Genomic DNA, 10,660 nt, shown 5'->3' with positions numbered 1-10,660 from the left:
AGTTGTAGATAGAGACTGACCTGCAAGAGACTAGAGAAACTGACTCTTATTCACCAAGCTGATTGAGGGGCCAGGCACAGGGCAAGCAGCCACCATGGTGCCAGTGGGTCCTCCTCCCTGGCACTGCGTGGTGTCACCTAGGAAGGTGAGCCCTGGTGGCACGAGTTTGAACAGCACTGAAATCAAGGCAAGGAACTTGGAGCCTGAGTATATGGAGAAGGAGGGAGAAGGAGGAAGGGACAGACAGGCTTCCTGCCTTGCTTTGATGTGTCTGGGATGTTTGCATTATATGTTAGCCTCAGATTTTTTTATGTTTGAGCCCCAAATGCTCTTGTCATTGTTTCCTCCCCTAAACTTCTAAAGCCATAACTCTACCTGCTGCCTTCCTGAGTTATTGATGGGTATCCAGCCCCAGTCATGGAATAAATCTGAGGGTGTGAGTCAGAAGGAGCTCTGAGTTTGTTGGTGCAGAGCCTGTCCACAGTGGCAGGTTGTAACATTCACCAGCACCCTCTTGGAGCCTTGGTTTTATCAAGGGACTCGAGCACTAAATGTCCCTTCATTTTCCTCTCTCCTAGATACATCTTTATTATTCCTAATTCCCACTTCAAAGACCTCTGAGAATACGAGAGAACCCACTTGGCTGGGGCCGAATGAATAATTCTTTTACCTATGCTCTCTCCTCAAGTAGTCATATTCAAAGAACTGCTCGGTTCACTGGAAACTGGGACCTGCCCAGGGCGTCTACCGCTGAACCCCTCGCAGGGCACACGGGTAGACTGAAATCCACGTCTGGGCTGCTGTTCCGGGGCTTTTGAATCAGTATGGCCCCATCCCTCCATTGGTTTGTAAGTGCCTGAAGGAGAGGCGGGCTGCCCCAGGGGAAAGGGCACTGGGCAGGGTAGGGTGTAGGGCGAGAGCCGCCCCGCTGCCTGCAGAGCAAGTTGTGCTGACCAGGGGCAGAGGCCCGAGCCTGTCGTCTGTGCCTGCGGCTCAGAGGCACGGTCTGAGGCCACCCGGTTGCTAAGGCTTCAGCGGTTCAGCCGGTTCAGCCGTGGCATCGCTGAGCGGCTTCCCTGGGCATCCTCTGCTGCTCGGGGGAGGTCCCCCCGGCGCCGGCCCGCCCACCTGCCAGCCCCTCTCCCCTCCTCGAGGCCCCCCTCCGGGCTCCCACCCCGCGCTCAGGCCTCAGCTGCCCTTTCCCCCTTTTGTTCCCGCTGATCCAGGGAGCCGGGCTTTCTCCTCCTCTGGTCTCTGCTCCTCCTCCCCCCTCGAATCCAGTCCTGGTTTCCCCGCCGCCAGCCTCCCGTTCCTCCCCGCCTGGGCGAGCTCCCCGCCCCCGCCGCGCCCGTCGTCCCCGCGGGGGGTTCGGCTGCGCCCGACCCGCTGCCTGCCTCGGGGCTCGGCTCGCCCGGTCCGGCGGCTCCAGTCCGCATCTCGCTGCTGCCCAACCCGGTACGAGCCCCAGCCGCCGGGGCGGAGGCAGCGCTGGCCCCGGCCCCCCTCGGCCACCTCGCCAGCCCGGGGTCGGCGGGGAGGGAGCAGCCGGGCCGCCCCCCGAGCCCCTCCGAGGACAATGCGCCCGGCGCTCGGCGACCCGCGCTCGGTCTCGTCCTCGTCCGGCTCCTGCCCCGCGCCCCCCGCCGCTGCCCGGCTGCAGCCCCTCTTCCTCCGGGGGGCGTCCTCCCGCGGCCGGAGAGGCTCGGGCGACAGCAGCACCAGCACCAGCACCAGCCGGGGGGGCGGCGGCGGCAGACGCGGCGGGGGCGGGGGCGGCGGCGGCGGCGGCGGCGGCGGCTCCCCCAGCAGCAGCACCGGCGCGGAGAGAGAGGACGACGACGACGACAGCATCAGCATCAGCAAGCCGCTGGTGCCCGCCGCCGCCGCGCTCCCGGGACCCCCGGCCCAGGGGGGCGCCCCGTCCGCCGACCCCGCACCCGCCGCCGCTTCCTCCTGCACCTCCACCTCCACGCCCACCTCCTCCTGCAGCATGACCGCCGCGGACTTCGGCGGCGGCGCCGCGGCCGGGGCCGTCGGGGGTCCCGGGGGCCGCGCGGCCGGGGGCGCGGGCGGCTCCGGGACGGGCGGCGGCGCGTCCCGCTGCTCGTGTTGCTGCTGCTGCTGCTGCTGCGGCCGCCCGGGCCGCTCGGGCCGCAGGGGTCGGCGCCGCGGCTGCGCGCCCCGGCCCGGGTGCCGCTGGGGCTACCAGGCGCTGTCCGTGGTGCTGCTGCTGGCTCAGGGCGGCCTGCTGGACCTGTACCTCATCGCCGTCACCGACCTGTACTGGTGCTCCTGGATCGCCACGGACCTGGTGGTGGCGGCGGGCTGGGCCATCTTCTTCGCCAAGAACAGCCGGGGCCGTCGGGGCGGCGCGGCGAGCGGCGCGCACAACCACTACCAGCACCACCACCACGCGGCGCCGCCCCTGCACCTGCCCGCCGCCTCCGCCGGGGCGCCCGCGGGGGCCAAGGCGCGCGGCGGCCGCGGGGGCGCGGGCGGCCCGGGGGGCGGCCCCGGGGCTGCCGGGGCGGCGGGCGAGTTCGCCTTCGCCTACCTGGCCTGGCTCATCTACTCCATCGCCTTCACGCCCAAGGTGGTGCTGATCCTGGGCACGTCCATCCTGGACCTCATCGAGCTGCGCGCGCCCCTGGGCACCACCGGCTTCCGACTCACCATGGCGCTGTCGGTGCCTCTGCTCTACAGCCTGGTGCGCGCCATCAGCGAGGCGGGCGCCCCCCCCGGCTCGGCGGGACCCCTGCTCCTGCAGCCGCAGCAGCACCGAGCCGCCGGCTGCTTCCTGGGCACGTGTCTGGACCTGCTCGACAGCTTCACCCTGGTGGAGCTGACGCTGGAGGGCCGCGTGCCGCTGCCTGCGCACCTGCGCTACCTGCTCATCGCCGTCTACTTCCTCACGCTCGCCTCGCCGGTGCTCTGGCTCTACGAGCTCAACGCCGCGGCGGCCGCGCCGTCCTGGGGCCCGGCTCCCGGGCCGGGCAGCTGCAGCCGCCTTCTGCGCCTGCTGGGCGGCTGCCTGGTGGACGTGCCGCTGCTGGCGCTGCGCTGCCTCCTGGCGGTGAGCTACCAGCAGCCGCTCTCCGTCTTCATGCTCAAGAACCTCTTCTTCCTCGCCTGCCGCGGCCTGGAAGCCCTCGAGGGCTGTTGGGACCAGGGGAGTCGGGCCTCCCCCCGGGGAAGAGCGGGCTACGGAGCTCCGGCCCCCGCCCCGCCGCCGCCGCCGCCGCCGCCCCCTCAGGGAGGCGCGCAGCTGGGCCACTGCCTCGCGGAGGACGAGGGGGGCGCGCTCGGCTACGCCAACACCCTGGCCGCGACCGCCCAGAATTGAGGGGGCGAGAGGGACCGGGCTTGCTCTGCCCCTGGTCCTTTGACCGGCTCTCACCCGGGTTCCATCAGGCTCTACCTGGAAGACGGAACGGCCGGTTGGGCCAAGGGCTGCTGTGTCCTGCACCTTCTGCTCAACAGCCCGGAGGGACACGAGCCGCTAACGGTGACGGTGACGGAGGAAGAGCCGCTTCCTGCTCTGTTCTCCCTCATCCAGCCTCAGGGGTCCGGGCCCTTCTGCCTCTTGCTTTACCCGCCGCCGTCCGAAGTCTTGTACATTGTGGGGGAAAACGGAGGACACGGGGTGCCCAGACAGGGGTGCTGGGCCTCAAGCCTTTCCCCTCGCTTGGAAGTGCCAGCTTCTTATAGGCTGTGGCCGTGTGGTCGTTGTCCCACGCCTTGAAACTGATCCAGAATCCACTGTTTCCCCTGGTGGGTCTCTTTGGATTTTTTTTTTTTTTTTTCCCAGATGGTCGATGCAAAGTCTGTCTGTGTGTATAGTATAGTTTTCTTGTGTCCACACTGTGGCCCCTTGCAATCAGTAGGAGATCTGGGGAGGCCCTGTCCTTCCCGCCACACACAGGACCGCCCTCTTCATTCCTACCTGAATTTGTGGCCATGAATTCCCAGAAAGAGCTGGGCTCCTGCGAGCTGCCCAGTTGCTCCCCTCCAAGGGAGAAGCTCACCCAGGATCTTCCTCAATTCCACTCCTCTCTTCTCAGCTTGGAGGCAGAGAGGGTCCATACACTAATGACCAAACTGCACCCTTTCTTGGGTGAGTGAGCATTTCTACCTCCGTGCTTTCGACTTTTGTTGCATCATGCACTGATGCTGCTTGCAAAAAACAAAGGCAAAATACTCAGAAGTTACATTCAACACGGCCACTGGATCCAGCTGGGGTTTGGTGCCAGTCTTATTACAGGGTCTGTGGAGTATCAGCCATTGGCTTGCCCTCCCTCTCTCTCTTCCTTTGCACTCAGAACTCTTACTCCTCCCAAGGTTTGTTGCTGACTGGGTCAGATCTTGGCTCAGAATGACAGCTTTGGTGGGGCTCCTGGATAGATGTGATGTTGGGCTTCCCATTGCTCAAGGAAATCCATTCCCCATCTGTCCTTCCTCTAGGAAGCCTGGTATAGATCAGAAAGGGTGATGATGACCTTTGTCCTCTGCTCTGGTTAAGGGAATTTCTAAGGAGAAGGCAGGCTGCATGGAGAGGCTGGGCAAATCCTCCCCCTGCCCCGCCTTCCTCCCTAGGATTCTTGAGATGAATGACAAGGGACACCTAGGGGTTGCCCGCTCATAGTCTCCTCGTAGGACATCACTCTTAGAATCTTTGAGGATGGGTAAGTATTTTTAGGAGAGGTAAGAGTGCTGGAGGACAGTTGGCAGCAAGGCCAGGAAATACTCACTTTCTTCCACCCCAACTAGGATGGGGTGGGGGACAAAACTGTAAGAATTTTTGTTTCCTGTCCCCCCTCCTGATACTTCGTGTGGTGTAATGAACCCTGGACAAAGGACCAGAAGTCATGGGTTGTAGTTTTGACTGTCACTCACTAGCTTTGAGTGACACATCACTTTTGCTTTCTGGGCCCCAGTTTTTCACTTGGGGACCTTCTCTCTCAACTTCCTGGGGGTTTGTTGACAAAAGACATCCATATAGACAAGACACAGAGGGGTTGGTATCTTGACCAGAGTTCTGAGCCTCCCCTACTGTCACAGTGGGGAACAACAGAGGAAAAATGTTTACTCTCAGTGGATTGTCTGTGCTTTCAGCCCCTCACCCTACCAGGTCCAATATTAGGGGGTTGGATTTTGCAACTAGTCTTTTATTTTCTGCCTCCTCCTCCCCATATCCTTTCCCTTTGAATTCTCTGTGCTCAAAGTTCTCCACCCAGACCCTGGGTGCCCCCCTCCCCCCGCCACCGACCCCATAGCTGCTCCTTGGATCTCCATCCCCTTTCTCCAGCTTTGCTCTGTTTCTCTGCTACCTAATCTCAGTGGCTAGGAAAGGACAATGTGTCCAAGCCATAGCTAGCTGCTCACTGGACCCTGCCCTACCCCTTTAGTCCTGTTTGGATGGTGGTTTCCTCTGCCAAGCGACTGACTGTAAAATCTGAGTGCTGTTGAGTTTTTTGGTGGGAGGCTGTGATAGGTTCTGATGAGCTACCACTTGCCCAGGTACATCGAGACACAGATGGCAACCGGGTCAGCTCTGCCTTCCAGCCACACTCACCCCTGGACACTGTCCTTCAAACATCTGGTGCAAGTACTTTGTGCTCAGGGGTCAATCCCTTCCTTCTGGTTTTTTTTTTTTTTCTTGAGTGCTTTTGCTTTCTTTCCTTGCCCTACTCACAAAGAGACCTGACCCCTCAAGTTTCGCTTTTCTTGCTTTCTAGGGGCTTCTGTAGTGGGGGGGGGGTGTCAAACGGGAGATGTTTTCCCTGAGGGTCTCATAAACAAGAGGTGCGCTGTCTCCTGAGGCATATGCCTGCAGTATAGTTCATAGAAAAGTAGCCCGCATTCAGAATTCAGTCTGCCTGCCTCCAACGTTTACGAAAGTAAGGTGCGCCCTTGATCTGAGCCTCTGACTCGTAATGGATTGTAAAAGGGGGTTGAACTGGACCCTGTCTCAAGGCTGTTCTGATAGAACATGGCTTGGTTCTGAGTCCATGTATTTTTGGCGAAGATTGCTGGCTGGAAGTTAGAGTCTGGAAGAAGGGAGGTGGCACCTCACTAGCATTGACACATTCTCCCCCCCCTTTTTCTTTTTAAAAATAAAACCAGCCTTTGTTCTGAAAATAAAAAACTTGAGACTTGTGACAAGCTTCCTGTGTGGTTTGTTTTAAGATCTTTCCCATCCTGGTTTCCTTACTAAATTCTTAAATGTCACTGTGACATTTGTCATCATTTTATAGGCTTGTGTTAACATTGTGAGTACACTTGGCCATTTCCTTTTAGGTGGTTGGCACTCTTCGGGGAGGCCTTGACCTGGGGGGTGTCTAGCCAGGCTTCCTATAGGCAGGGCTAACTCACGTGGGCTCTCGGCCTGGGAGACATTTCCCCAGCCACTGGGGGCTTTCACTCCCATTTCTAAGAAAAACTTACCAAAGGAAAGACTGAGCAATTTATTTTCAAATACTTTGCCCTCCTGTATTACTCTTGTCCCAGCCAGAAGCATGAATTATGTGTGAATGAGAAGAACAAGGCTTTTCTTTTTAACATCAACAACAACAATAATAACAATAACAAAACAATACAAAGGAGACTGTGAAGTCTAAGAACATTGAGTCTGCACAAAAATAATAGTGTGTGTGTGTGTGTGTGTGTGTGTGTGTTTTCCTTTAGTACAGAGACAGCCAATACTATTCAAAGGACTCGGTGCTGTTGCCCTGTGATGCTTGTGGCCATTCCAAAGACCAACAGAGGTTGGACCCAGAGGGAGAAAGAGGCAAAATCAAAGCCTCGGAACAACCAGGTCCTGTGCTTGGTCTGCCTCCTACCAGCTGCAACTGCAGGTGCTTACCTCACCTCCTCGGATGTTTTCAAACGGGAGCACTGTTACCCCACGAGGCTGTGGTCATAATGAAATGATGTGGCATATGCAAAAACAGTCCTTTTCCTCAGACATCTATAATCATAATGGTGGACTAAATTCACATGTAAAAGAATGACAGAGAAACATAGGAGCATGTCTTCCTTCCTTTCTAAATCCAGATGTAAAATAAGATGATGAATGTGACTAAGCATGTTATAAATATTCACGTTTCTCGTAGTTAAGCAAGCTAGGTCCACCCCTGTGTCAGTGGGACAATATGTGAAAGCACTTTGTGAAAGATGAAGAAATGGCATATGAGCAGGCAGTGTGTTCTGAGTGGGTAGGGCTGAGGCCACATGTGGGCCTTGCCCAGCAGTTGAGTCGGACTCTGTGGTTCTGGCCCTCGGGAGGAGCCTGGGGATGCGTCCTGTGCTTGCCTGCAGCAGGCTCTTGATGCATGGCGGCTCATTTCCATCTTCACAGCCATCTCCAAGAGAACTTTAGCTCCATTTTCCTGAGGTGCAGAAAAATAGAGTAGCTTGCCGAATACCACATGAAAGTTGGGAAGGGAATCCAGATTTGAGCCCAGGCCTGTCTGTCTCCAAAATCTGCACGACCCCAGGCAGCCTTCAGACTCTGCTGTTGAGTTCAACTTTCCTTATTAAAGCTGAACGGTCTGGCTAAAAAGCAGGGGCTGGTTTTCCTATTCTGTGTGAGTCCCAAGGAAGCAGCATTGAGCAAAAGTCAACCAGCAGGACACCCATGTCAGGGCGCAGGCAAAAGTCAGGGGCCAGACAATCTACTCTTGCTCCTCTCGGGTCACTGTTGTATTTTCTTCCTGTCTAATTGAAATGGAAGGATCCAGTAAACTAATAGCCTTGGGAGCTACTCCTCCTAGGAAGGGAATCTAGGACCTGGGGTCTGGGGAGGCATGTTAGACAAGACCTCTTGGTATCTGTCAAATATGAGAGTGGGGATTCCATGTTCCTCTAACAGACAAGGCTGGCTCGACAGGGCACAGCACCTCCTCAACCAACCCAAATGGACAGCATGTGAGTGTGTACCCAACGCCAAGATCTGGGAGAGGTGTCAGGGCAAGGAGGGCTGGGGAGAGACCCAAAGCAAGCTGATGGACCTTGTAGCCATTTAGGAGTGATGTGAGGCACCCCATCTTCACAGCCTGTACCCATGGGCTGGGGGAAGTCGCTGTATTTTATATTCTCCCACAATATAGAATATTGGATCATACATTGCTTTTGTAATCTGAAAAAGCAAACACTAGAGCAAGAAAGTCCTAACAACAGGAAGAAGCCTAGATAAACAGTGCCCCACTTTCCTAAACTGCTCCGACCCAGAACCAGGTCAGAGTGCTCTGTGCTAAGAGGCACTAAGACCTAAGGGAGCCTCTGGGCTCCTCACGAGGGCAACACCTGGACAGGGCGAGGGCCTCCATGTACTGAGTGCTCCCATGCATGGGACCTGAGACCTCAGGATGATTACCTGATCACATGAGTTGCAAGCAGTGGAGCCAGGGCTCCAGCCTTGGGTAACTGTTGCCAGCCTCTTAAAGAACCTCTCTCTTCCTCCACCTGACTGGAGACACCCAAGGCCAGGGCTGGAATACCAGTTCTGCTTTTTATTCTAAGCTCAAGCATACTTGGGCCCTCCCTTTCTTGCATAGCCTGGGGCAGCCAGTGTCCCATGGCCTTTAGCTGGTAGGTCTTTTCTGGAAGCTCAGGAGCAGAAGTGGGCCTGGCACTCCCCTTATTTATTTGGGAAGGGAGGGCATCAAGTGCAGAGTCTAGAGGCCATTGGATTAAAGCCTCCCACTGCATTGTAAGTACATCTTCCTCTCCTTTGTGCCATATTTAATATTCAAGGACAAGCAGAAACCAACTAAAATCCATCATACCCTGGCATTCAGAGATTCCAGCTCAAACTGCTGAATGAATCTTGAAGTGACTGACCAACTCCCTTAAAGACGAACACCTCTGAAGTTCTTCCTAAGCAGTAAAGAAAAACTGGTGTAGAAGCAAAATTGGAAAGCATGTCTGTATCACCATCTAATCATTCCCCAACCCTCCTCTGCTGGCTTTTTTTTTTTTGGATCAAGACAGCATGCAGGGAGTCCTGCAAATCTACTCAGGACTGGAGCTGGCCAGGTGGCAGCGTGCAGGCCCGTGCTGGACACCAGCCACAGGTACAGGACATTTTGGTCACATGTTGACTGTGGGTCCTTCCACCTATTTGAGCTGCTTCTGCTGTATTGTTTAAGAGAGGGGTTTGACATGAGAGACTCCTGACTCTGGGAAACAAAGGGTTGCTAGAGGGGAGCTGGATGGGGGCATGGGGTAACTAGGTGACGAGCACTAAGGAGGGCACTTGATGGGATGAGCCCTGAGTGTTATACTATATGCTACCAAATTGAATTTAAATAAAAAATTTAAGAGGAGAGGGGCTTGAGTGGTAGGAAAGTCACAGCTTGGAGGACATCTGTTTTTGGAATGGCATTTCTGGATGAAGCAGGATTTTATTAGCCACGTTTCACAATAATACAAAAAGAAAGGCAAGGCTTTATTTATATATACTCCTGAAGCTCTTGGCATTTGGCTGACAGCAGACACCACAGGTTGATAGGACCTCCTGCATTTATGGGGAGCAAAGGCCAGTATGAGACTGGGGACTCGGGAAGGGCAAGGATCTTGGGAGGAACCCAGGAATGACATTAAACGGTCCAGAAGCCCTTGGGAACTTCATGATTCCATTTATGTATGTTATGTCCACAACAGGTAAACCCAGAGATGGGAGGGAGTTTAGGGAGGTTGGTGAGGATTAAGGGGTGTCGGATTTCTTTTTGGGGTAAGAAAAATGTTCTAAAATTGATTATGTTGCTGGTTGCTGAATTCTGAATTCTTAAAAGCCATTGAACTGCACAGGGCCAGCCGATACGATGGTAAGTGTATCAAATCTCACTAATGTTGGTAGGAAAGCGAGTGGCAGTCCTGGAGAGAAAGGGGACACAGTGACCAATGTTAATTGAGGACACTTGGCCTCAAAGGCCAGCAAAGCTACAATTCAAGGTTTGCAGGGAATGCAATCTAAATGGATAGTATGCTTCTGGGCACCGGGACCACGTTGGCTGGGGCCAGTCTACCGCGATGGAGAGCCATGGCTCCAGCAAGGGAGAGTCGCCGTGGTGTTCCACACTCTGGAAGCTGGGAAACGTCCCAGAAACCTTGGTAGGCATCTGGAGCCGGGGAGGCCCACTTCCAGCTTGCTGGAGGGGACACAGAGCCTGAGAGGCGGCGGCCGGGAGACTGCAGCTCCCTCGCTCACGGTCTCAGACTGGGAGAGCTGCTAGAACAGGACCCATAAACTGGGGAGCCTATAGACACAGACATTTCTTGCAGTTTAGCAGCTGGCGAGTCCAAGACCAAGGAGCGGGGGACCGGGTGTCTGGCGGGAGCTTGCTGCCTGGCTTACAGGTGACCATCTTGCTGGGCTCTTGCTCGTGGAGGGGCCGAGGGGGCTCTCTGGGCTCCATCCTCATGACCTAATCACCTGTGCCTCCGCTACTGTCACACTGAGGATGTGTGAAGATACGTATTTTGGGGGTACACAGACACCCCGTCTGCAGCACTGCCCCCCCTGGTCCTTTGCTGTTGTCAGGCTGCGTACGGGCCACCCTGCCTGGGCTCCAGACCGGAGGCCCTATCGCCGTGCGGTGAAATCACACTACTGACGGGACTCCACAGCCAGGAGCTTCTTGACCTATAGCAACATGTG

At 56.3% G+C, this 10,660-nt stretch overlaps 1 protein-coding gene across 1 annotated transcript; it reads left to right on the top strand.

Annotated features, from left to right (window-relative positions):
• The first annotated feature begins 1,288 nt into the window (after positions 1-1,288).
• On the top strand, positions 1,289-6,162 carry TMEM121B (transmembrane protein 121B). Its single transcript, XM_072799629.1, has one exon. It carries the CDS (start codon positions 1,577-1,579, stop codon positions 3,341-3,343), a length of 1,767 nt encoding a protein of 588 aa, XP_072655730.1. The 5' UTR covers positions 1,289-1,576; the 3' UTR covers positions 3,344-6,162.
• The last annotated feature ends 4,498 nt before the right edge of the window (positions 6,163-10,660 follow it).

Source organism: Canis lupus, chromosome 25 (assembly GCF_048164855.1).
Source record: "Canis lupus baileyi chromosome 25, mCanLup2.hap1, whole genome shotgun sequence".
NCBI classification, from domain to species: Eukaryota; Metazoa; Chordata; class Mammalia; order Carnivora; family Canidae; genus Canis; species Canis lupus.
The sequence above is the reverse complement of the archived record's forward strand: the minus strand, read 5'-3'. Positions and strand labels throughout refer to the sequence as shown.